The sequence below is a fragment of the Phoenix dactylifera genome, chromosome 4 (assembly GCF_009389715.1).
Source record: "Phoenix dactylifera cultivar Barhee BC4 chromosome 4, palm_55x_up_171113_PBpolish2nd_filt_p, whole genome shotgun sequence".
Classification (NCBI taxonomy): Eukaryota; Viridiplantae; Streptophyta; class Magnoliopsida; order Arecales; family Arecaceae; genus Phoenix; species Phoenix dactylifera.
In genome coordinates this window covers 1,054,535-1,079,548 of record NC_052395.1, presented here as the reverse complement: position 1 = coordinate 1,079,548, position 25,014 = coordinate 1,054,535, and the positions used below count along the sequence as shown (strand labels likewise).

The 25,014-nt window shown below is 36.6% G+C and overlaps 1 protein-coding gene across 1 annotated transcript in view; it reads right to left on the bottom strand.

Moving 5' to 3' along the window:
• Nucleotides 1–1,069: 1,069 nt before the first annotated feature.
• Nucleotides 1,070–25,014, bottom strand: part of LOC103712861 (DENN domain and WD repeat-containing protein SCD1) — a 51,402-nt gene continuing 27,457 nt past the window's right edge. Inside the window, 18 exon segments of the mRNA XM_039125258.1 lie at nucleotides 1,070–1,357; nucleotides 1,469–1,613; nucleotides 3,353–3,561; nucleotides 4,811–4,852; nucleotides 5,002–5,162; nucleotides 5,247–5,318; nucleotides 5,424–5,605; nucleotides 9,031–9,154; nucleotides 12,220–12,284; nucleotides 12,542–12,615; nucleotides 12,618–12,729; nucleotides 12,896–13,132; nucleotides 13,220–13,245; nucleotides 13,248–13,302; nucleotides 13,384–13,441; nucleotides 15,758–15,779; nucleotides 15,782–15,804; nucleotides 23,243–23,400. Coding sequence (XP_038981186.1) covers nucleotides 1,518–1,613; nucleotides 3,353–3,561; nucleotides 4,811–4,852; nucleotides 5,002–5,162; nucleotides 5,247–5,318; nucleotides 5,424–5,605; nucleotides 9,031–9,154; nucleotides 12,220–12,284; nucleotides 12,542–12,615; nucleotides 12,618–12,729; nucleotides 12,896–13,132; nucleotides 13,220–13,245; nucleotides 13,248–13,302; nucleotides 13,384–13,441; nucleotides 15,758–15,779; nucleotides 15,782–15,804; nucleotides 23,243–23,400 — 1,716 coding nt within the window. The 3' untranslated portion in view covers nucleotides 1,070–1,357; nucleotides 1,469–1,517.

Here is a 25,014-nt window from a genome sequence, read left to right as displayed (position 1 = left end):
GATGGTTCATAACTAACAATTATTAAGTTATGATATTTAAGTTATGAACTACCAAGATAATTTTTCAATACTTATCCTTTATCTCCGCTCCCAGCCGTTGGTCTTGGAATCGTTAGCCTCCATCTATTTTATTTGGGATACAATCAGGCGCAACAAGGCCCATATATTAAACAGGTTATACGGGTTAAACGGGTTAAACAAATAAAATCTGTATCCGACCTAATTAATAAACAGATTAAACGGGTCAATCTATTTACGACCCGAACCTGTTTAGGCCAAACCCAAACCTGTTTATGGTAGGTCGAATATAGGTCGGATTGGCAGGTCGAATCATATTTTGCCACCTCTAGAGAAAACATCAGTCCAAATAATAAAAAGATAAAAAGAGAGGGGGCGCCCTTGGCAAAAACCCACTGCCGCTGTCTTCATTGTTAGAGATAATGATGTCTGGCTGCTGGCCTGGGATGCTTTCTGTTGTTGCCATAATGCCAGTCAACAGTCCCAGTGCTGAATTCGGAAGGCTTGAGTTATGTGATTAATTCACTAAAAGAAAGCGGGTGACTCACCAAAAGAACGCAGGTGATTCACTGACTATGGTGGCATCAAAACACATCTATCAGTCATCCTTATTTGTTGCATCTTTGGAATTTGGGATCCATGTATTATCTTGCACTCATATTGCCAATGAAGCCTTGGAGGAAGAAGAATGAAAACAAGAAGATAATTTAATTCACTTTGCACTTTCCTGGCTTACGGTTTATTAAAGCGAACCAGACGGAGTGATGTTTAGATCACATAAATAGAGCGTCTTTTATTTCTTATGAAAACACGGGTTTCCATGTTTCTTACCACTATCGTCATGCTGGCCCATACGCCAAAGATTCAGATAGAATTCTTCGAAGATAGCTGCTATGCAAAGGGCTCTAGATTGATTTAAAATGATTGAATTTCAAATGTATTTTAGACCACAAAAAGATTTTATACTGAAATTGCAAAAAAAAAAAGATGGAACACAGGAATACAGGATCCCATAGTACAAGAAAGCAGCTTAACAAATTCTAGATATATATTAGGGATGCTGCAAATTATGACTTCATTTGAGCTTCCACACAAATGCCTCTTTCGACAAGTCCTCTGTCACCCCCATCTAGAGGTCTTTTAGTTGCATAACTATATTCTTAAACAATTCGGACAAGAAAATTTTACAAGTTTTGACGACTGATGAGTAACAAAAGAATATCAGTAAAACAATCCCCACCGTTGGCTTTACAGCAAAATAGTGATCACAAATATGAAGGGAAAGTGTAAACCCTCTGAACAAGATTCAATTGGAAGCCGAATATTGACTTTTGTCTTACTGCAATACAAAAATGGCTATAGTTACACCAGAGGAAAAAAACGATCCAACTAATGGTCACGAATAAAAGAATACCCATGTATTCTGTACAAGTATACAAAATTTTCTTACTGTTGAAGCAATCCGGTATGCAAATTTTTCTAGGAGAATTTCGACAAGGCTATATATTTATGGTGGCTTCCCAAAGACGAAGAAGTCCATTACGACCACCACTGCAGACCCTTTTCCTATCGAGATCAGAAGCTACACAGCGCACCTGATATATCAGAGAACGGAAAGACAAGTAAGCCTAAAAGAAATCGGTAAAGGTTATCATTAAATCACTAATCCCCCAGGAAGAGTAGGCACCAGGCAACCACTTGGGATACTTTGCTTCAAGTAGGCTTCTGACTTTTCACTTCCCCATTAAATATTAGTCATTGTTCTAACACTAATATTTCTATTACAACTGGACATTTTCAAGTATTGGAAAAGATAGAATGGAAGCGAAGTCATATCAATTGTAGGAGATTTTACAAACATTACAATTCATATTTATGCAAGATGCACTATCGGAAATTAAGACTTGTATTAATGTGCCCACTTTAAATTACTTATGCGCATGCACACTTGAGTAGGCTTGACTATGAAGCAGCCTAATTTAAGCAGTGTTACTAAAAACACTTCTATTTTTTGGAATTTTCCACCCAGTATACTTTCAGACACTTGGACATAACAGATGTTGCACATTGTAGCGTACAGAAAATGACATACCTTGCTTATGCTAGGCTGAACTGTTGACAACTTGCACAACATGATTGTTCTTGTAACTTTAGTTCATGTGATGTCACTTATAATTTAGTCATTCTAATACCTAATAATAGTCATATGAAGTACCATCAATTGGACAAGATCATCCAAAACTTTAAGGACCCGTCTGGACACTGGAAGAGCTTATCAGCCGAACAGAACAGATACTATTTAATGAATCTGGGAAAAGCTCAATTTTCAAAATTAAGAATCTATTCTTCACAAAGGTTTATTTAAGTCTAGCAAAAATAGAACTGGCAAGGTACAAGATTTTTAAGTTTAGATGCCACACCACCCTATCCAGCGATGATTACAAATGGGTTGGACAGGCCAAAACCAACAAAGACCACAAAGTCAAAACCAGCTGAACCTCTCTAGGTCTGCCAAGATTTAGAACTGAACAAGGCAGAGCTAACTAGATCTAATCCCAACTACGTTAAAACCTCCCCAAAAAGGCATAGAATATAAGAAAACTTGGAATATAAGAAACCATAAACATGTCTCACCGTAAACTAGACATGATCTTAAAACTTCCAGTGCATGGTTCGAGTAAGAAATCTGGATCTAAATCCCATTTAGACCCAGTACAAGGAGGCAGAAAAGACAGTCCGAGCTGGACCCCCTTGAAACCCTCATCCCATCAAGCTAGCTTAACAGCCTAAAACAATTCATCATATTAAATACTGCACCAGTCATAAATTGACATAATTAACTTTTTTTAAGCCACCTAGGCCTGCCAGATCTGAACTAAATCTACCATATGTGCATCCCCAAGTCCTAATAATCAATGTTTGAATGAGCACACGGCTATGGCAGCTGAAAGAACAACAACATGCAGCCCAAGCACAATTTATCCAAGCCATATAGACATATTCTTACTAGGGCCACGAAACTAAATGTACAGTTGAATCTGCAGAAGCACCAGAATTTGAAAAGCTTGCAACAGAGAGTGATATGCACCCAGTCAGACAACCAGCATGCATCTCTTCCCATCACCTCTGCCTTGTATGGCTTTTAGCGTTAAATGGCATGTCATTGTGAATCTTCTGCATTTCCTAAGTACTAATATTTCGAAAGTTAGCAAGTGGATTGATAATAAAATCAACTAAAACCAATATAAAACATATTATATATGCATGCATGCACGTATACCAAGCAGCTTTTTAGGATAGCATGTGTTGAAATCAGGAGAAACATGATATATACCATAGCAACAGTTCTTTGAGGAGTTCTGTACAGTTGCCATCCTGCCATCTTTGATCCCGTGCTGGAGAAACTACCAAGTCTTTCCTGAGGCCGATGGAAAAGAGACATGGAATTGTCGGCTGCACCAATGCCCAGCCAATGTTCTCCAGCATTAATGGATAAGATAGAAGTTGAGTGAATTGTAACGTTCTTAACGCATCTTATTCCTCCTGCATAAAGTCAATGCAATAAAAGGTATATTGATTGATAAACCTCATTATAATTCTGATTTCTGAGTTTAGCTGCAAAGTGGTGCAAGGAAAAACTGTATCACTGATTCAAGCAGCTAGAATTCATGGACAAATGTGAGTGAACTTTTAGATACAAAAGCTTTCATTTGTGTTAAAAAAAGGCAATCCAGCTCAAATTTAGTAAGTGCGCCCGCCCTTACAGACAAAAATGTTAAAATCTTGATATGGAACCTGAGAACAGAGTAATTTGTGGTAACTCATATGGCACCATTCAGTATATAACAAATCTGTACTATACTGGAAATCCTGGTGCATATCAACCGGTATTGTCTTGTGTGGACCAGTACTGTAAACCATGGTTCAACTAGGTAACGAAAAACAAACCACAAAACCAATGCATTGAGCAAGAATATATATAAACAATGTTTTGTAAAATGTAACTTACACGTATGAAATGCCGGACATAAGATCCTATAAGATTTCAATCATGTAACACAAAATTCTCTCTCAAATGTCTTAAAGAGTTAAATAACCACATACTTAGCATGTTTTATATTTTTATTGTCCTCAATGATATGATCTTACGTCATATTGATCTCTGGTAGCCTCACAAGACAACATGAGCTGACTCAACATGTTTTGAATCATCATTTTTCTTTAAATAATCTGGGAGCGAAGGTGAAACATAGCAGATACCATTTTGAACGACATGGCAGTGGTATTTAGACCCCATTCAATAACACACATAAGAGTCTATTCGCAATGACTACTTGTAAACTTCTAATATTGCTGTTAGATGCATGTCTTGGATTTTCCTTGGTACTCCGGTATTCTCCAAAGATTTTACAAGCAGCAATGCAGGTATTATAAGATGTCTCGACATATGAGATATGATCAAGAATTCAAGATACATTTTTTTATCATAATTAACATCTTTACTACTAAGCTCTGTGCTCATAATTGGTGAATAAAAATGCAAACCTTGTGACTTTGAGATACATACCAGGTTCTATGTAATGTCAGCAGAGCAACTACTTCACCAAAGCATACATTTATATGCTATGAGACAATGAGATGTCAGCAGAGCGAAGAGTGTAGAATACATTATTATTTGGTCCACTTAGAATATGACATTATTTTGTCCACTTAGAATAAGATATTATAATTCTCATGCAATATAGAGAAAGTCCAGATTAATGGCTATCCTTACAGTTCAAAAGTATCTTACCTTCTTCATTTTCCCAAAATCGCACAAGCCCATCAGTAGAACCTGAAACAAATAAAATGACTGCTCAGATTGTTGTGTTTGGGGAAAAAATCTTTTTTGATGTTGTGGGGGGTAAACTAAAGTATGTACAACGCTGCTGCAGTACAGCAAACCTACAAAAAAAAAGCACATTAAGAGCTATGGTGACAAACCAGTTATAATTCCTTGATCTGGGGGTGAGTATTCAACACAGAGAATTGGACCAGCATGACATGCTAAAACGGCATCGCATGTTCCTCGAGAAAGAGACCACATTCTAGCTGTCCAATCATCACTTCCAGTAAGTACAATGTCCCCAGCCATCCTTATAGACCTGCATGATTAACAAGAGAAATTTTTTCAGCTAGTGACATTTGATGAGACATTACAGGTTAGAAAGACAGTTCTTGTGTTCTACCGGATCCATTTCGTGTGCCCTAGAAGCTTGTGCATCTGCTTGCCAGAACGGATATCCCAAATATTTGCCACCCTAGAAAACAAATTGAGTAAATGGTCTTCATACTACTCAGACAAACAACAGGGATCATAACATTATTATATTATTAAGCATATTTAAGATATTATAATCACATACACATCTCTTCCAGCAGCTGCCAAATTCCCTGTCGAGTCATCATATTCCATGCAAAGAACGGCACTGGAACACCGACCAACAGTTGCTACACAGGTATCAGTTCTGACATCCCACATCTTTACAGTACCATCATGAGCAGCTGTAAGGACACGTTCTCCAGAGAGCATCCTAACGCAACTGACCTACATTGATAAGGTTAATTATATAGCCAAGCTTAGCTCACTCGATGTATCTCATTTAGAAATAAGCTCCCTTAACATCTTACCAACTGAAAATAATGAAAATGTACATATATATTGATTAGAGAAACAGTAGGTAAATTTATTGGAAGGACACTGGGACTTGCTTGGGAATCTTCTGGATCTATGTGTTGGAGGATGACTAAAATTAAAACTGTTGATAACATCATTGCAAAAGAACCTGCGGGACAATTACTCAGGATATTTGGGAAAAAGAAAATCAAAGAATTGCTCATCATATGCATTGTATTACAATACCTAGAATTTTGGTGGCCTCATCAGAACAATTAATGTAGTATATTAGGGCTTATTTATAAAAATGTATGAGACAATATCAGTTAGTTACCATTTTGTACCAGCGTATACCAGCATATACACTACAGGAGAGTTGCTCTAGAGATCCAAACATATTATGCATGTATTGCTTTCTGTAACAATGTGACCTTGGTCTTAGTTCTGTATTTTGATACTCACATGCATGAAATCTTCAATTTTTTTTTATTTTACTATATGATTTTGATATTATATAATGATGAAATATTTGTACAAGTCAAAAATGCATTTTCTAAGTCGAAAACATGTCTATTCATTATTGTATAGCTGTTTCCTTAGCATATTTATAAGTTGAAAACATGTGATTCTTTGGGGTATTGTGTAATACCAATTTGTAATGAATGAGAAAACATTGTTATATCCTTGATGGAGACATGACCATCTTCGAACATAAAGCTTCTCAAAAATAGAAGTTCTAGAGGAAAAATAGTAAAATTTGTTCCACAGACTGTTTGCTCATCCCCTGATGCAGAAGTCTGGAAACAAATATACATGTCTAAACCTAATAATAGATCGTATCCTCTCATAACTCATCTTCTGTAAGTGGTATAGGTGACTCATCAACATATACTATATACTATATACATATATAGATTAACAACTAGAACACAAGAAGTTAATGTAAAATATGGTCTAAATTATTGATTCGCTCAAATTTTTGAAGGTTTTTTATCTGTATCTTCATCAATGTGTACTATTGCATACAAATATGATCTTAACAATACTTCTTGAAATTACCTTTTTTTTTAATGATTTCTTCCGGCATACCACCGAGAGTTAGTTGTACAATTACATGAAGTGATGTTTGAAATCAAGAGATTGAGTCAAGAAATTTTGAACAGATTCATTTTAACATTTTAAAATTTGGCATATGTGCGACGAAGAGATTATCATCTGCATAATTCATTAATTAAAATTAATTTTTAAAAAATAATTTATGTTGTCAATTTTATAATTAAACTATAACTACAAAAAAGAAGCATCGCTGCACATATTGCAGTTGGTGTTATTAATCTTTCTTCACAATTTTAGCAAACATCCATCTGTTATAGTAGCAAAATATCCAATTTTTTAAGTTCTGTTGGTATGATCTTGGGTCCCCTTCTCCAATCGAACCTTACAACACAATTCCATGGTTCTACTTTTGGGGGCCCCAAAATCCTCTGACTTACAAGCATATATCATGTTAAATTGTTCCTAACCACTTTGGCCTCCCACGGTTCTTTATCACTCTTCACAATATCCTTTCTATCCCTAAAAACCACCTCAGCATTTACATTTCTGTTGTATGCAACTCATGCAACTATGAACCTCTTTGTTTCCCAATGTTCCACACAAACAAGATTTTACATATTTGTTTCGAAGAATTTGCTCTCGAGTCTCAAGAGCATGTGTCGATTGCTGAGTCTATATTTGTTGTTAAATTATGTCCAAAATCTATTAATGTTTAGTCCATCTAGTTTGCATAAAAGGCATGAGGCATTTAATGCTACATTCAGGTTCAAAAGGTTAAATGATTTCATAAATCTGATAACATGACGTCCCTTTTTTGGTGTTGAAATGAATTGGTTTCGGATATCTCTACCTACTTCCATGTGCAAGATCATCGAGGATTATGGTAGGTGAGCTGAATAAAACATGTTTATAACAGTCGTAGCATGTCAGCCTTGAAGGCAAAGACACCAGAAAGTACCAAGGTCCGTAGTATCTGAAACCGACACCTGTGTCGGTAGAATGGCAATACGAATTGCTACAGTACCATGCCGTGCCGTTCCGGCACGTACTGACAAAGGGAAACCAGAAGGGGAGGAGAGAGACGAGAGAGAAAGAGGGCAGGAGCGAGAGGGAGAGGGAGGGGGGAGAGAGGGCTTTTCGAGCTCCCTCTCTTCCAGCACTACGTTAACAGGGGCAGAGTCCTGTAATTTCATTTAGAGAGGAAAAGAGAGAGTGGGAGGATAAGGAGAGGAAGGGAGGAAGAGAGGGAGAGGGAGGGGAGAGAGACTGACAGAGGGAGAGAGAGGGCTTTCAAGCCCCCTCTCCTCTGGCGCTGCGTAATAGGCACAAAGCCCCTATTTTGAAACAAAACAATGGTTACATCCCCTTTTTTCTGAATTTTTTTTAAGTGAAGTTGGTAGCGACTGTCGACTTCACTTTTTTTAAAAATTTTTTAAGTGAAATGAAATAAAATAGGGCTTTGTCCCCTATATATATATATATATATATATATATATATATATATATATATAGGGGACAAAGCCCTATTTTATTTCATTTCAAAATAGGCGACTTCGCTTAAAAAAATCAAAATATATATATATATAAAGGGGAAAAGGCCCTATTTCATTTCAAAATAGGGGTTCCACCCCAGTTACACTACGTAGGAGGAGAGGGGCCTTAAAAGACCTCTCCCTTTCACTCTCTCGGCCTCTCTCCTCCTCCCTCTCCCTTTCCCTCCCTCTCCCTCTCCCTCTCCCTCTCTTTTCCTCTCTCTCCTCCCCCCCCCCTCACCGGATTTCTCAAACCGAGGAGCGAAACCATGCCGGTCCCACCCTCGGTACGATTTAGGGCGCCCCGAATCGGGCAGTACAGCATTCCTTGCTAGAAAACAGTGGGATATTTCAAATGTTTCTTGTGTCAACTTAGCATCCTTTTGACAAATCTGTATATCTTTGAATGCTTGATATGATGTATCACCATATTGGACATGATTTTATGACCGAGCAGTATGGCATAATATGTTATTTATAGTCTGACCATTTTATGTGGAAACATTTTGACTAGATGCTTACAACTAAAACAACTAAAACAAGTTCCTAGTATTGAGCTCACTATAACATTGCATAAAGTTATAACTTTCATTAATTCATAATAAGATAAGGACTCATGTGCAATGCATCGTGATTGAGAATTAAAAAATATTTCTGAAAAAATGGCTGAGAGAAACAGTAGACCATATTTCTATTTCCATGTACAAATGCTTTCAATTAAAAAAAAAAATAGCACAAAAATTATATAATGAATCATAAGAATCAGACCGAAGCATCATGGCCTTTCAATTCTTCGAGAAGTTGAGATGTTTGCTTATCCCAAACTATAACAGACTGATCATCTGATCCCGATACCACTTTACTACGGTCAGAGCTGATTGCACGAACAGGCCTGCGACAAAAGAGAAGAAAATTCTGCAACTGAAGGGACTTCATCACAATATCTTATGCGAACAAACAAAAGTTAATAAAAAAGAATGAATAACATACACTTATCTATTTTGACCCATTGAAAAATAAACAACATTATTACTTAAATAAATAAGGAAAAACCAAAATAGGGGCATAATAACTAAGACATTTGCATCCTCGAGGGGTCCAACTGTTCAAGAAAATGGAAGATGACATCAATTCCAAAACAATTTGGAGACCTTTTGAAGAAATATGTACTTCCTTGTCACTCATGAATCTTCAGATAAGTTATACCATTTGGCATCACAACTTGGTGAACCAGTTGTTAGACTATTATAAAAGAATTTTTTTGAATAAATAGTATTTCATTATCAGTATTTTATGAAAAACAAGTGTTCTATTATTTCATAATTATGCAACGTCTCCTTTCTCTTTCATGACCAGGGGTCAACCCAGATTCTTGAATCCCCTGTTTATGTAATATCCACACATAGGTTGGAAAGGGTTAGAAGAAGAAAGCAGGTAGGATCAAAAGAGCATGCAGATCTGAGAATTCCCATATCTTAAGGTACAATTTTATAGGAAAAGGTGAGTTTCAGTACCCCATCTGACAATCCCCATGTCTGTTTCCTCCTGCCCTCAGCCTTTCCCACTTTACAGATATCACATGGATACAAGAAATGGGCATCAAAATACACCCTAAAAAAATAAGTCAAAAATTGATTGTAAAGTTGCATCACTAGACCAAATATGCCTGCCTAAATTGTAATATGATGCTACCAGTAGCTAGAAAAGGCAGAAAAATTTATGATTGTACAATTCATGTAATCAGAAAAATTTATGATTGTACAATTCATGTAATTTCCTTCTTATTTTTCATTTTCATCCACCTCTCACCTATGACACTACCTGGTAGTTTGGCCAATAAGCTAAAGCCAGACAGGGCAGAAATGTATGATGGAAAATCTTAAAAATAAATAATTTACTCCAAGCCAGTGTGAGTTTGAATGTCCCTTCAAGCATCCAACATGACAACCTTTGGGATTAACTGATGCAAAGATGCGAAAAAGTCTAATAAGGTATTCTAGGTGTAATTTTGAAGACCACTGGCAAAATGGAAAAGAAAAAATAACTATGTTCAAAAATAATACAATGCAATACCTATCTGTTAAAAGAGATATTCCCAATGAGTATGAGGAATCTTAGTTCTTTTCAATACATCAAGCATATAATAAATTTATTCAACAACAAACTTTTCACAATTTTGTGCAAAATTTTTCAAACTGATTGGTAAAGGAATTCAAAGGCTGCTCTCTATTTAGATATTGCATGAGAACAATTAGTTATGGGAAAAATTACTTATCAGATTTTCTGAAGCCCCTCTTACTAATATTAAAGGAATTCAGAGGCTGTTCTTTATTAGATCTATAGAACTTTGAACTCTTATTGAACTTGAAGAGCACCTTACTGGTCAACTCTGGCTGTATTGGAATACTTTGGTACTTTGTTACACTATCTCACATATGTTCTAGCTGTATGTAGATAGTGTCTAAAAGCAAAAGAAGGCAGCATCTTCTTTGCCTTCAGAGTAACATAAGCTATTTACAATGCTGATTGCTGGTTTATAGAGAATACCAATTGCTCAGTTCTGTAACTACTAATATGATTCTTTAGGCTGCCATATGAGAATTTTAAGACATGTTACCAATGTCTGTTGTGCCAGTACCGGGCCCCGGACCGAGTGTCCGGCGGCACGGGTCGGTACGACCCCGCGCCATGCCGTGCCAGCCCTATAACGACATAGTGGAAGAGGCTGAGAAGAGGGAAAAGGGGAGAGAGAAAAAGAGAGAACGCCAAAGAAGGCCAACGGAGAGCCGAAGAGCCACCATGTGGAGGAGGCGGAGGCCGGAGAGCCGCCGCGCGGAGGAGACAGAGGCCGGGGAGCCGCGGAGGAGGGGCTCTGCCTCTGGTCCCCTGTTTCATTCGAAACAGAGCCCCGAAGGAGGTCCCCATTGCCGACTTTCACTTAAATTCACAAAAATAAAAGAGGCCGCTTCAGGCCCTTGTTTCGAATAAAACAGAAGACCAGAGGTGGAGCCCCTCCGCCGGCCGGCCCCTCTCTTCCTTCCTCTCCCTCCCCCGCTCTCTCTTTTCCTCTTTTCCTTCTCCTTCTCTCCCTCCATCGCCAGTCTCGGTTTCGTTGCCGGAACCGTCCCGGTCCGCCGTCAGTACGGCTCGAGACAGCCCAAACCGGACGGTTCGGAACGGTTCTGCCGGCCATGCATGTTACTATTAGTTGATAGCAGCAACCAATTTGTGCTGTTTAGTTGTATATTAACCTTTTCAGCAGTCATTTTGCTTTTTGTTGGCCTTATATGTTTCCATTCCCTGCTTCACAACATTGGGATAACTTTTCCTAACTAGTGATTAAATGTAGGGCAACTTTCTTCTCACAATGCAGTAATCTTTGTTAGTTGTTTGTTATAGCAGTATGCTAATCAAGGTATTCAAATGAACATGTTCACAAAGAAATCAAATATCATTGGAATGCAATAAATGGAATTTGTTTGGGTTGTAAAGAGAATTATGATAAGTAAAAGACCAATTTCTGATAAATTTTTCTTCTGCTCTTCTCATTTAATTCCTAATCTATTAGAAGAATCCTAGCCATGGCAACCCCTTCTACTTGCTCGTCAATACTTGTTATTATGCTTCTTTTGCTGCCCACAACTGTAAATATAAAACTGTGCAGTAATTAATTAATGGACAATGAAAGCGGAGAATTGCACCAAACCCTTACTGCACCACATTACTTATACTCTCTAAACAAGGTTCCACAGAAACTTCAGTGATCAAATACAATTGGAAAATACAAAATAAACAGTAACCTCTCGAACAAGTGACAGAGTACGCCATCCTTATTAAGATACAAGAATAGCTTAAGAATAGGAAAATAATATAGCACACTTATAAGATCATTCTAGATCTTATATTGTATGCAAAATATAAACAGGAAAAGATTTTGAAGAGACATTGTTTTATTACCGTGTATGTCCTTTTAGTGTTGCTCTAAGTTCTGACCCACGCATGCTAGGATCCCAAATTTTAACCTGTAGAAATTGAAGGGCATGATTATATGCTTCAATACAAAAAAAAAAAAAAAAGCCCTTGCATCCTGAATCAAATCTTATATTTTATATTACACAACTGAAATTGATGTGATAGGCAAAAATTTAAATGGATATGACAGACATATCTAACTAAAACAAACTGCAGTGGAAAAACATGCAGTGTTGAAAAAGGGAAAACAAAATGCAATGGAATCAGACTGGAAATGCAATAAGTTGGATTAGGACTAAAGGATCACCAAGCAATCCGTGCTTCCACTGATAAAAAAGCCAGCATCTTCACGATCACCAATAAGATCCCAGACCTCTCTCTTGTTACACAGTGAAGAGCAGTAACAGCACCTGCATGGCCTTTAAGTATGCGCATACTGGATTGAATTTTTTTCTGCCCAGAGGGAGGAAGGTCTGCCTTGTGGGGAGTAGAACCAGGCTTTGTATTATCATTGGCAACTAGGATAAAAAGAATAATGAAGTGAATAAAATTTATGGAAGCCAACATGACTAATAAGCATAAATATACCCTAGAGCATCATAAAATTTCCATTGTCAGGACGTGTTCTAAGAGAAAACTCTAGAGCATTCCTATCAGTCCACTTACGAACTCGACCAAAAGAATTGGCTCTTATACTTCTGTCTCTGCTAAACATGCTTTGCACCCAACTCCGACCCAGACCAGAGGCCTCAGCAGGTTGTTGACTTTCATCTGATACATCTTGCGAGCGTGGGGAAGGCAAGCCATATGCTGACAGAGATTGGACTTTGCCCATTGAGACTCCCCAATAACCAACCCTGACTTGTTGTATATGTGACGACAATGCCCTGAGCTTTATCTGAAACAATGGGGATCAACTAGTTAGTACAAATGACGAGACATGATTTACCTCCTTGAATATCAGATTGAAAGCTAATTTGCTCACAAGCTGCTTGTAACCAAGGTTGTTTTCTCCGCAATTTTCTCAATCATGTTCCAAGAATCTGTATCAGAAAGTCCTAGTCCAACCTTCATGATTAAATGAGAAGGAATAGTCAGACTGAAGAGTTTAGTGATTACAGCTTGAGAAAGACAAGGGTAGACAGGTACCATATGAGTTGTAATTATGATGAGCTGGGCAGTCACAAGAATCACATAATTTGCCAATCTGACAGTGTTAATGATCAGTCATCATAAAGCACAATATAAGAGGTACAAAGGAAACACTAAAAAGCATAAATTGTTCATATAATGATTGTCTTTGAAAAATATAAAATAGAAGGTCATCATTTTATCTCCGCAATAACAACACTATGCAATTTATAAGCATATAAAAACCAAAAAGGAAACGATTCAAATGTACCACCATGATAAGTTTACTGTATTAAGAAATACAGGAAGTCATCACAATCACGATTAAGATAATTCATGAAATTGAATAAGAAAAGACACGGCCAGAATGTATGGAACGATGTGCATGGGCTGAAAGTAAGTGTACGCAACATGGAGCATGAGGAAAGTTAGATGAAGACATTTCATGTGATATTTTTGACTAATTATTTCATCAAGTTTATTAATTAATTGAATATGAGAATCTGATAATTGAAATAAAACTGCTAAATTCATGATGATATCTCAAAGAAAAGGGAATCAAAAAGGGCAAGTACAATTAAGAGCCAACAATGACTGATGATACAAGATGTTAAGGATACCACATAATAGCCCATTTTCCAAAATGCATGGCAAGGAGAACTTGAGAATTCCCTTCAAACAGCAAGTAGGTGGGTACTAGTATGATAGTTTCTTTATTAGACAGCCCCAGTCAGCTTACCAAACATTAACCAAATACTCCACCAATAGCCACAAGCAAGAGGAAGAAAAGCGGCAGTTTTAGCACCAATCCTCACCAAGGTGAGGATTTGGTGGACTGCATGGCTTGCAGTCAACCGAGTCCATCCAATAGATGGATGATCCACCTGCCACACAAACAAACAGGAGAAAACAGAATCATGCACCCATTCTTATGAGAGTAAAAAGTCCTGGACTTTTCCGCTGCCTAGCTCACTCCCTCTGCTCTTCTTGCCTCCACCCATGTCCAGCCAGTAATCAAATCTCTTGGGACCTCCTGCACCATATTGTCCCCGTTCCCCTCAGCCCTTCGTCTGTCTTCGATGGATACAATTGTTCTTGTGCTCAACCTCATCCGTGATGATGAAAAAGAGAGGAAGCCCCACCTCATACATTACCTATTATGGAGGCCACAGTAGTAGCCAGTAAAAACGTCCAACCAGTTATTCTCAAAGGACTCCAATAGGTTGCTGGTGGACAGAGGTTGGAGGAGGAAGTATTAAAAAAGAAAAGGCACATATTTAGAATCAAAGGACTGATGTGTTTCATTTGAACATTATCAATCCTCAGCTTAATCCATACAATTATTCCTCTGTAACTCTCCAAGATCAGGGGAAAAGTTTCAAAAAGAATACCATTAAAAAATCACGAAAAATGGAGAGCATATAAAGTAAGCCTAACTGTAATTCCATCTCAATATTGTTCTTCTAAAAAGTGAAAGTACGGATTGCTCCATTCAGCTATCACCAAAACATGAATCTTCTTGAGAAGACAGAATCCTCCGCGAAGGGGCAGCAACAAGTGTCGAGGAAGTCGGCGAAACAGGGAGGGAGGCGGAGAATCAGCAAAGCAGAAGGAACTCAGCAGGTAGCGGACCAAGAAAGCAGGATGAATACAGACAGAGACAGCAGAAGAGTCTGTTCCTTTTTATTATTATTATTCTTTTGCCTCAGACCTTTTTCCTTTTTCTTTTTCTCTTGCCTCAGAACAGGTGCACAATTCTGTCTGCTTCTGTCGTTTACTTGCAAGCAATCTGTACACATTGCATTCTGTTCATTGTGCAGATTCAGCCATGCAGACCATTGAATCTGCACCGCATAGAAGGGCTATATATTCTTTGCTTTAATATCTCATGAAAGCTCTAAGATTTAATCAAGAGCCACCAGTATCTATCCCATTATCAATTTTTTATATCCCACCTGGTTTGTTGATTAAATTTAAAAGAGAGACTGAGTCTTAGTTGTTTTAGCTATATTCATAAATTTCCCAAAAAAACCTAAGTCTTGCAAATCTATATAAGATTTGCAATCAAATAGACCTGAAAGGTAAGTAACCAGTCTACACACTGGCAAAAGAAACTTTATACTTTCCACAATTATTTTCAATGTTACTTCTGTAGAAACAGTCTGCTTAGTATTGTACTTCATTTGGAATAAAGGTACTTAATTAGAACTTTGCAGATGGGTAATAGTAGTATTGTAGCGTCACCTTACTGAAACGGATACGATATAAGAATTCAATCTTTTGCTCCATATGAATGTGTTATTAAGCTCATACTCTAGGTTCAACATTTAACCAAGTATAAATGACAGAATAGCATTTATCAAATTTAAACAATCAGACAAGTTGAACTTACTTGTTTGAAGAACGCTCCATTAATATTCAAAATAGCCATCCCAAAATCTGCAAGAGAAGCAAATATAAAAACATAAATCAGCAAACATATTGGTAGATCCCTGGATTTTAATTTTGAAACCAAAGGCATAGCATATGAAGTTATTAACAAAAAATTCATGGCTATTACGATACAAGAAACCATATCCATAGCCATTAAGCCTTTCCCAGAATTATTTGCTGGCTTTGCAAATCCTTGGTTACAAAGGAGTACTATTTAATATGAAAAAAAGTGAAACAGATTAGGGTTACAAATTCCAGATTCAATTTTATATAAGTTTTCAAGCAACAAATATACCACAAACTCATGATACTAGATTACCCTTCTGACTGTATTTAACTGCACAGTAATGCCTTGAGTTAGGAACAAGAAACCACCTAGAATGAAAAACGTAATGCTATATATTCTAAACATATATGAACAACAATAAAGGATCAATTTTGAAGACATGACACGAAAGCACATATTACATACAGCAAGTAACAAGGAAAGACAAAACTAATTTTGTGAATCAAGTAACAACCATATCGCAGTTAGCAACCTAAAGAACAAAACAACCATTACAGATAAGTGAATAAGTAGCAGTACAAAATAGAAGAAATAAAGAATGGATCAAACCAAACATGCAAATCTGTAAAGAAGAAACCCGGCCTGTAGTATACTTCATAATGAGTACGGATCAAGGTCCGCCGAACCAGGCCAAGCCGCCCCGTTTGGCCCATACCAAGCAGACCCTGTGGGTTCTGGGTTGGTTCACCTTCTTTTTTTTGGAACCAACTCTGAACCGGCCCCGAACCAGTTCCGAACCGATAGAAATCGGCCAGAACGGGGCGGAACCAATCGAGAACCATCCAGACTCCAATCTGAACAGGCTGGTTCCGTACCGGTGCAAACCATTCGGTTGGCACCAAGTCAGACCGGTTCCAAAACCAGCCCCACTCCCCCCTTCCTTTTGCGTTAAAAGTTGACTGGGAAGGCCCGACAACTTCTTCGACCTTCCCAACCTATCCGAATACTTTTCTCCTTCCCGACGGCAAAAATACGCTCATTCGCATAATGAAAGAAAATCCAACCCTAAATAAGGTATGCTTCCCTCTTCATATCTTATTTTCTTTTTGATGGCAAAAATACCTTGAAAATTTGCAAAATAAGTAAAGATCTTGACAAAATTTGTAATTTTGGGCTTAATTTTATGATATGTTGTAGATCTACGAATGATCTACAAGATTAATTTTCGGTTTATATATAATTTTAAAAAATAAAAAATATATTTTTGGATTAAAAAATAAAATAAATAAAATAAAATTTAAAAAAAATGTAAAATCAGAAACGTATTTAGGGGCATGCAAGCTACTCTCCAGCCTAAATCTGGGTGTCCATTTATTCAAGTTTTGATGCATCAATGTTGTATAGTGTCCTATCCTAAATTTGAAAAAAAATGAAAAATAATAGCCTTTGATGCATGCCCCGGCGGGCCCTAAAAAAAAAATATTAGCATCCCATTATAGAATTCTACATAGACCTAATGCTCAAATTAATTTTTTTAAAATACTTATATTTAAAAATTATTTTTTATTTAAAAAATGATTAAATATATATAATTAATACCAAAATTAAAAAATTAGTAGTACATAATGCACATTTCAGAAATATTTTCTGAAGTAAAAAAAATATTTTCTGACCTTTATGGTATTTAAACTATTTTTAATTAAAAATATTTAAAATAAATAAATAAATAAATATGAATAAGTACTATATTAAAAAATCTGATGTATTTTCTAAGTAAAAAATATTATCTTTATCATAACAAAATTTGCTATTTTTAAATAATTAATAAAGTGACGTACTTGGTGAACTTGCAGGAATGGAACATCAAGAAAAAAGGAGCCACAACATTGGTTGGGACCGTAAGCAATGTCTCAAGTCGGCACCATTGAAGTGCAACTGATGGATCACAAAATTCAAAAAAAAGAATAACAGATTGAAGCAGCACTTAGCTGGTAGTTACACCGACATATCTATGTACCAAAAATACTCACAAGAAGCTCGACAACTGATGAAAATACTTTGCTGACTGCAAAACAACGAAGGAGAAGATTTCGAAAAGGCAGAAGTGAACCGCCGGAGCGGCAAAGGTACCTTCCTATCACTCCAAGAAGTCAGAGGAATGTTTGCTCCAGATAACGAGGCACAGATCCAGCTACTATTCGGGCAACCTGGATAATCAATGGCAGTAGGATAAGTGGTAAGCATAAGACTCATTTGGACTCTCAAACGACGATTGGGCTCCGATTTTGCGAGCAGCAGAGCAAATCCAGAGTTCGAAAGATCTCCTCAATTAGGAAGACCGTCAACAGAAACGTGGCCGTATTGCATCTATGTTGCAGACTTATGGTAGGTAAAAAAAGTCCTCCAGAGAGATTCCACCAGACGCCACCATCCATGATTTAGATCTGCATGCCTCCTCCAATAAAGATTTGAAGCCGCAGAGAGTTGACACAATGCTAAAGAAGGATAAGAAGGATATGTGGCGAGCTATTGAATACGGATTCTTCGGCCACATCCCAGCGAATGTGGTAGACAATACATAATATAGGTCGGTCATTTTCTCTATACAACATGCTGGCCTCGGTGTAGATCCTTCAGGACCGAAAGACATCTACGGTGAGCTTTTGACAATAATGAGCCAGAGAAGTAGATTGTCTTATACAAAAACAAGTGACCCACATATGAATTGACGGTGATGTTGATAGTTGGATCGATCCTACCAACGGAGCATTATCAACTTCTTGATATATTATGATGCAAAACTTCCTTCCATAAGTCTGTTGATGCTTCCAATCAGGTGCACAACGCCATGTACATCCTCAGATTGATACAGGTGATTGATCAAGTAGGAGAGGAGAATGTTGTGTAGGTCATCACTGATAATGCGCCACAATATACCGCTGGAGAAATCTTGATGGAGTGGGGCCACATCTTCTGGACCTTATATGTTGCACATTTTATCAACTCGTGTTGATGAAATTGCGAAGATTCATAAAGTGTAGCAAACAGTAGAGACAGCTCAAACCATCATCAGATATATTTATAACCATACGTGTGTCGATGAAGAGATACGTAGGAGAGATCTTAAGACCAGGAGTGACACGATTTGCTGCCAACTACGTTGTACTTAATAGCCCTACGTCAGATGTTTCAATCCTGAGTGGTGGAAAAGTAGAATTTTGTAAGCGCCAGGCACTGAAGAAAACACTATTGAGAACTTGGTGATGAGGCAAACATTCTGGCAGCAGGCCAAAAGATTAGTGAAGGCTATCTACCATCGTACAAAGTGCTTCGAGCTGTAGACAGCAAGAGATATTCCCAGATGGCTTCTTGTATCAAATGATAGAGAGGCCAAAGATTCAAATCAAAGAAGGCAGATTCGCCGTATGCCCAGGAATACATCGACATCATTGAGAGGCGGTGGAGACCACCCGATGGGTAGGAACTTGCATCTAGCAGGTAAACAAGAATATTGAAAATTAGACTACTCAAGTACTCATATAATTTACTAAGACAATTACGAACTCTATCTGCACTACGTAAGCCCGAGTTGTCAGTACACCATACCTAGAATCAATATGGATAAAAAACTTCTAGCCACTCTACGTAATGTGATTTACAAAATAGAACCTGATCCAAAGTCACAGTCCTATATCTAGAAGAGGTAAGTTAACTTAGGTGACTTGTATAAGTTAACTGAATCTTCAATTATTAACATATTCCAACACGTCTGTTCATAGACCAAAATATTTAGATAGGGCACTGACAACTTTGGAGTCTCGGCAGCTGTCGTAAGTAAAAAAAATATAAATCTAGGTATATTACACATCAACGATAACTATTACCTGGCGTTAAATGATTACTAATATAATATTATCTTATATATATATTTTTTTAATATTTTTGTAGCTAAATAGTAGATTTATTTTGGTTTATCCGCGAGAAATCTTAAGCGGCTAGCTATCTGGATCCTCTCCCAGATGGTCTTCTCAAGTGGTTGAGTGCAACTGATCCACCTTTGCCCTTATCCACAGCAAGCAAAAGAACCGTCTGATACAGAAACACCTTAACGATCTTGTATATATTCACTACAATCTGAAGTTTATGCTGAAGTGCATTTACAAGAAAATGAAACTAAAGTACACAGATCTATCCATAATACTTTCGTTGACGATGAGGATAATCCAATGATCGAATGGATTATGGGCAAGCCGCAAGAGCCGGAACTTAATGAGCGAAGGATTGCCTCTACGACCGGCCATTTCATAGCCAACAGGCTATGATCGATGTAGGATAATGGACAGATTGCAACATTCCACGTATCTTTCCAGCTAATCAGCCACAATCATAAGGGTCACTAGAAAGCCAATCATCACATAACTCCCCTGTCCGAGACATCCTCTCAGAGATATGATCAAGAAATGCTTAGACGAGGCCACTACGCTATCCGGTCGACTCGGTCAAAAATGCAACATCCATCCTCCCAATATAGCCAGGCAGAGAGGGGCACGAAGGATAAGCAAGCAAAGAGGACACGAAGTGTAAGCAGACAACTGCTCACACACCAAAAAAAGAAAAAAAAAAAAAAGCACCTAGAGCCTTAATGGAGTGTGGAGGAGCAGTTCACTTAGATTTAGGAAGCTTCTGGCAGTAGAGCTTTTTAAAAGTAGAGCTTTTGGAAGTAGAACTTTCTAAAGTAAAACTTTTTATAAAAAGTTGTTTGCTGTTTAGTAACTACATTTCTAAAGTGTTGTGGCACTTTAACAAGAATCTGGTAAACAACTGAGAAAGTACTTTGGGTATGACAAAATGACCATAAAGAACATTGCATAGTATGATAACAATAGAGCATAATAAAATATATAGTATGTATTAACACATAAATATATTGATATAGTATATAATATTATTATTATATAGTAATATATTTTATATTATATAGTAATATAATATTGTATACTATAGCATAATAATTTAATATAATATTAAATATTAAACATAATATATCAATGTATTATGATATAATGTAATATAATATTATATTTATAGTATAATACAATAACAAAGGTATAAAATATTATAATTATAGCGTAAATTAATTTTTCATAATATAATATAATATTAAATTATTAACATAACATATTGATGTATTATGATATAATATAATATAATATTATATTATAGTATAATACAATAATAAAGGTATAAAATATTATAATTATTAGTGTAAACTAATTTTCCACCCTCCTGCAGATTTTTCAGAATTATAAAGAGACGTTTTGTGTAATTGTTATATTTTATCATGAGTATTTGGTCAAAAAACAGCTTTCCGACGGGATCTAAAAGTGTTTTTTCCAAAAAGCTCCAAAATGAAGCTTCTCCCAAAAGGTTGTTTTTTAGCTTTCTAAAAAATCTAAAACAGCTTTCCAAATTTTTTACCAAACACCCCTATTTCATCTAAAAGTGCTTTTGAAGGGCTAAAAAGTAGGCCTTAGAGACCAAGAGCAACAGCGATAACAGTTTTGATCGTCATGGATCTACTGGCTAGAGAGTGGAGAACATAAGACCACCGTATATAAGAGCCGCAGAGTGATCTTTGATTCACCAGTAAGTCTCAATTTATGCATGCTACATAAGATAGGAACCACAGTGCACGATCTGGTAGAGCCACAAGGATACAATTGCATAAGAGACGGACTTCTCGAGGTCATTCAGGAGGATACAATGCAGCTGCAGATCACCTTGCATGTAGAGTAAGATCCATAAACGTATCAGGTAGTCTGACCCATACAGATACCGATATGGATATGGTGCATTTAAAGCATCGTTCAATGGCCTACCCAATGTAACTCGGAGCATCTTACGGGTTAGATTTTGCTGTCAGTATATTGCGGTAGACCCCTCCACAGCCGTATTATCAACCAGAGGACCTCTTAGAACTACAGCTTCAGAAAGATCCGAGAGTGCTTATAACCCAGAGCATGTTCTTTATGGGATGAACATACAAGACTATGTCGCTTGCTTAAAGAGGTGGACTGATGTGCCTCCGGACTATATTAACGATCCAAATATCTACGAAAGACATCGCAACTCGACGAGGTTTTAGATATCAATATATATATATACTTTAAATATATATAATTAATTGTATTATTTTATATTTATATCTTACTAATTGATTTTAGGATATTTCATGTTGCTTCTTGTAGCATACATCTCACTAATCAATTTTTATTGTCACTTTAAAACAACAAATGCATCATTTAGATTATACCGGGATCATAGAAACATCAAAAAAACATCAAATTATACTTAAAATCATTGAAAAGGTTGAAAAAAATGGATTACCAGTTAATTAAACTTGAAAAAATTTTTAAAAAAAAATGGGTGTGCCGATTCCAAACCGTCACGCCCAAGCATACCGTGCCGGTATAGTACCATACCGACTCGCTCGCCGATCGGTATAGGTCCTGGTACCGGTTCACTGAACCTTAGTAAAGATTGAATAAATAGTAGTTCCAAATTTGTGAAGGGGAATTTAGAATGAAGAATAAACTGGACAAGATGACGAGTGGCAAAGGATAGTTTTGAGATGGTAAAGACCTCATTGCAATAAAAAAGAAAAGAGAAATACCTAGATATTCTGTCAACTATACAATACCACAACCATGTAACTACAAGTAAGGTCACATTTAACCCTAGAAATTAACTGAAATTTGGAAGTCCCTCATCCCATACAATAGTTGCCAATGCAGGCTGTGGATGCAGCAATTTCTGTCTGAAATGAAAGCAGGAAATAATTCAAAAATCTGTTTAAAGGAAACATTTTGAAAACCAAGACAAAGGACAAAGGAACCACACAGGTGACCACAGGTCAAGTACAAGGAAGTTGGTTACTAGAAATTTCCCAGTGTTTCTCAGTTTCTGCATAGAATACTCTGGATGGTTTGCATTAGCTTTTCTGGTGATAACAAAATTATCTCCCTTCTGCAGGCTCTTAATTATTTTAATACTGAACAATATTTAGAAAAACAGAGTGAGAAATACAGAAAAGATACATGCGGACATTCTTTACAGTAATGTATATAGATAGTAATTACAGCAAGTCCATATCCAAAATTCATGTAAATGAAAAATTGCAATTATGTTGCAATAATGGATATACTAACTTACATAATCAAATTATGTAACGAAAACATAAAAAGTAATGCAAAATGCACATAGGGTTTAACCTACACAACCTAAACTTGGATATACATTTCAGCTGGCTTTTTTCCCCTTGTCCTTACCAGTTCATATTTCATAATCAAATATTGTTCAAGAAACTTCAAAAGGAAAGAAAGAATTAGTTTAAAGGCATAATGCAGCTACAAACAAATGCTAGAATCAATCTCATACCGTAACTCATCCCAAATGGATATAGATAGAAGATGACGTTGAACGTAATCTGGAACATTATTTGAGTCTTTTCTGTAGATTTCAGCAGAAACTTCAAGTGCATCTCTGATAGTTGACATGTCATTACGGGAGGTCGCGCGATTGATTGCTGTTTTAAGCTGGTCACATAATTTTTCAATAAAAGGCATTTTTCAATAAGAACACAGCATTTAAACTGATATTTAATAAAACAAACATCACATGGGAGACATTTTGAAGTATCTGGCAAAGAAAGGAAGTACAACTGGTAAATGACAGCTCTAGAAGCACACAAGGGGAACGATAATCCTGGAATGAAATTGATGGACTTTAAAGTATCAACTATGGTACAAATATGGTGAACATACTCGCAAAGAAACTATCAATTCAACATGGTATTGGTCAGTCCCACAAACTATCGACATGATAATAGTTTTTTTTAGGCTGTTGATAGAATTTTTTGCTTTTTATGAATGTGGCAATGTAGATTAGAGAGGATTTATAGCGTACGATCTTTTTATAAGAAAAAGAAAATATTTTAAATGTTCTAAAATGGTTAATTCTTGATAATAGAGCCATCTTATAAATGGTTGGTTGTCAAAAATATTTTTAGCATGTTATACGACATGCCATCGATTGTTTCAAACTAATAGTGCTGCTACAATGGATAATCCCTTTAACCCATTAGAATTAATAACAAAATCATGTTGCTTATTTTTTCCATCAGCAATGAAGTCAGATGGTTTATTGGATCAAAAAAAAGGGTAGCCCAGTGCACAAAACACCTGCCATTGCAGGGTCAGACCATCAGATGTATGCAGTCTTATCCCCACGTACGAAGAGGCTATTTACATGTTCAAATCCATACTACCAGGTTAGAAAGGAGCAACCTTACCATTGCACCAAGGTTCACCCTTCAATTTATTAGATCAAAAGAATAAAAATAAAGGCATAAACTAAATAGCCATTGAACAAGGAATGAAGTCGAAAAGCCTATTACTACTATCGTAATTGGAATGTTGAGGAGTGCAACTCCATCCACACAGCAGTTTATATAATATTTTCAATCTATCCCCAACAATTTTGCATGCCTTTTCTGCAGCTCCCATTTTGTGTATGCTCTGCTTGGATTCACCTGCATTGCACATATCTTGCTCTAGCGCAACTTAGAGTATTCTTTGGTCAGTTGTATTTTGAAGATACTTAGTTACATGGAGAGGGAATGCAGCAGATCTTTTTTTTTTAAAAAAAAGGTGCTTGCAGCCCTCTTATCTGTATTGAAAGTTCAAACAGTCATGGATGGTAGAGTAAATGAAATTCAAGAGCTGCATTAACTATACGATACTATGACTTACCAAAATAGTTGACATACGAGTCTAAGTCATTCAAATATCTTACTACGTCAGTTTGAATTTTTTAGTTTTTACCATTTTTTTGAATGCCATCACTTACATGCGGGAATGTAAAGCTCCATATTAAAAATTATTGTAGGTTCTTCACTTTCAGTGATCAATGTTCCTTTTAGTTGCTGGAAATTATAATTTGGGTCTCATTTGGCATTGCTTTTGGAAGGCCAGAAGCTATTTTGGATGATTTTGAGATGATTAGTAAAAATTTTGAAACAATTTTCTAGCTCCTCCAAAAGCTAAAAAAGATTTACTAAGGAAAAGCTTTTGAGCAAAAGCTCCACTTGAATGTATTGGTAGCTGTTTATTTAAGATGAGACACCCATGTTTGAGTCCCTGCAGCGAATT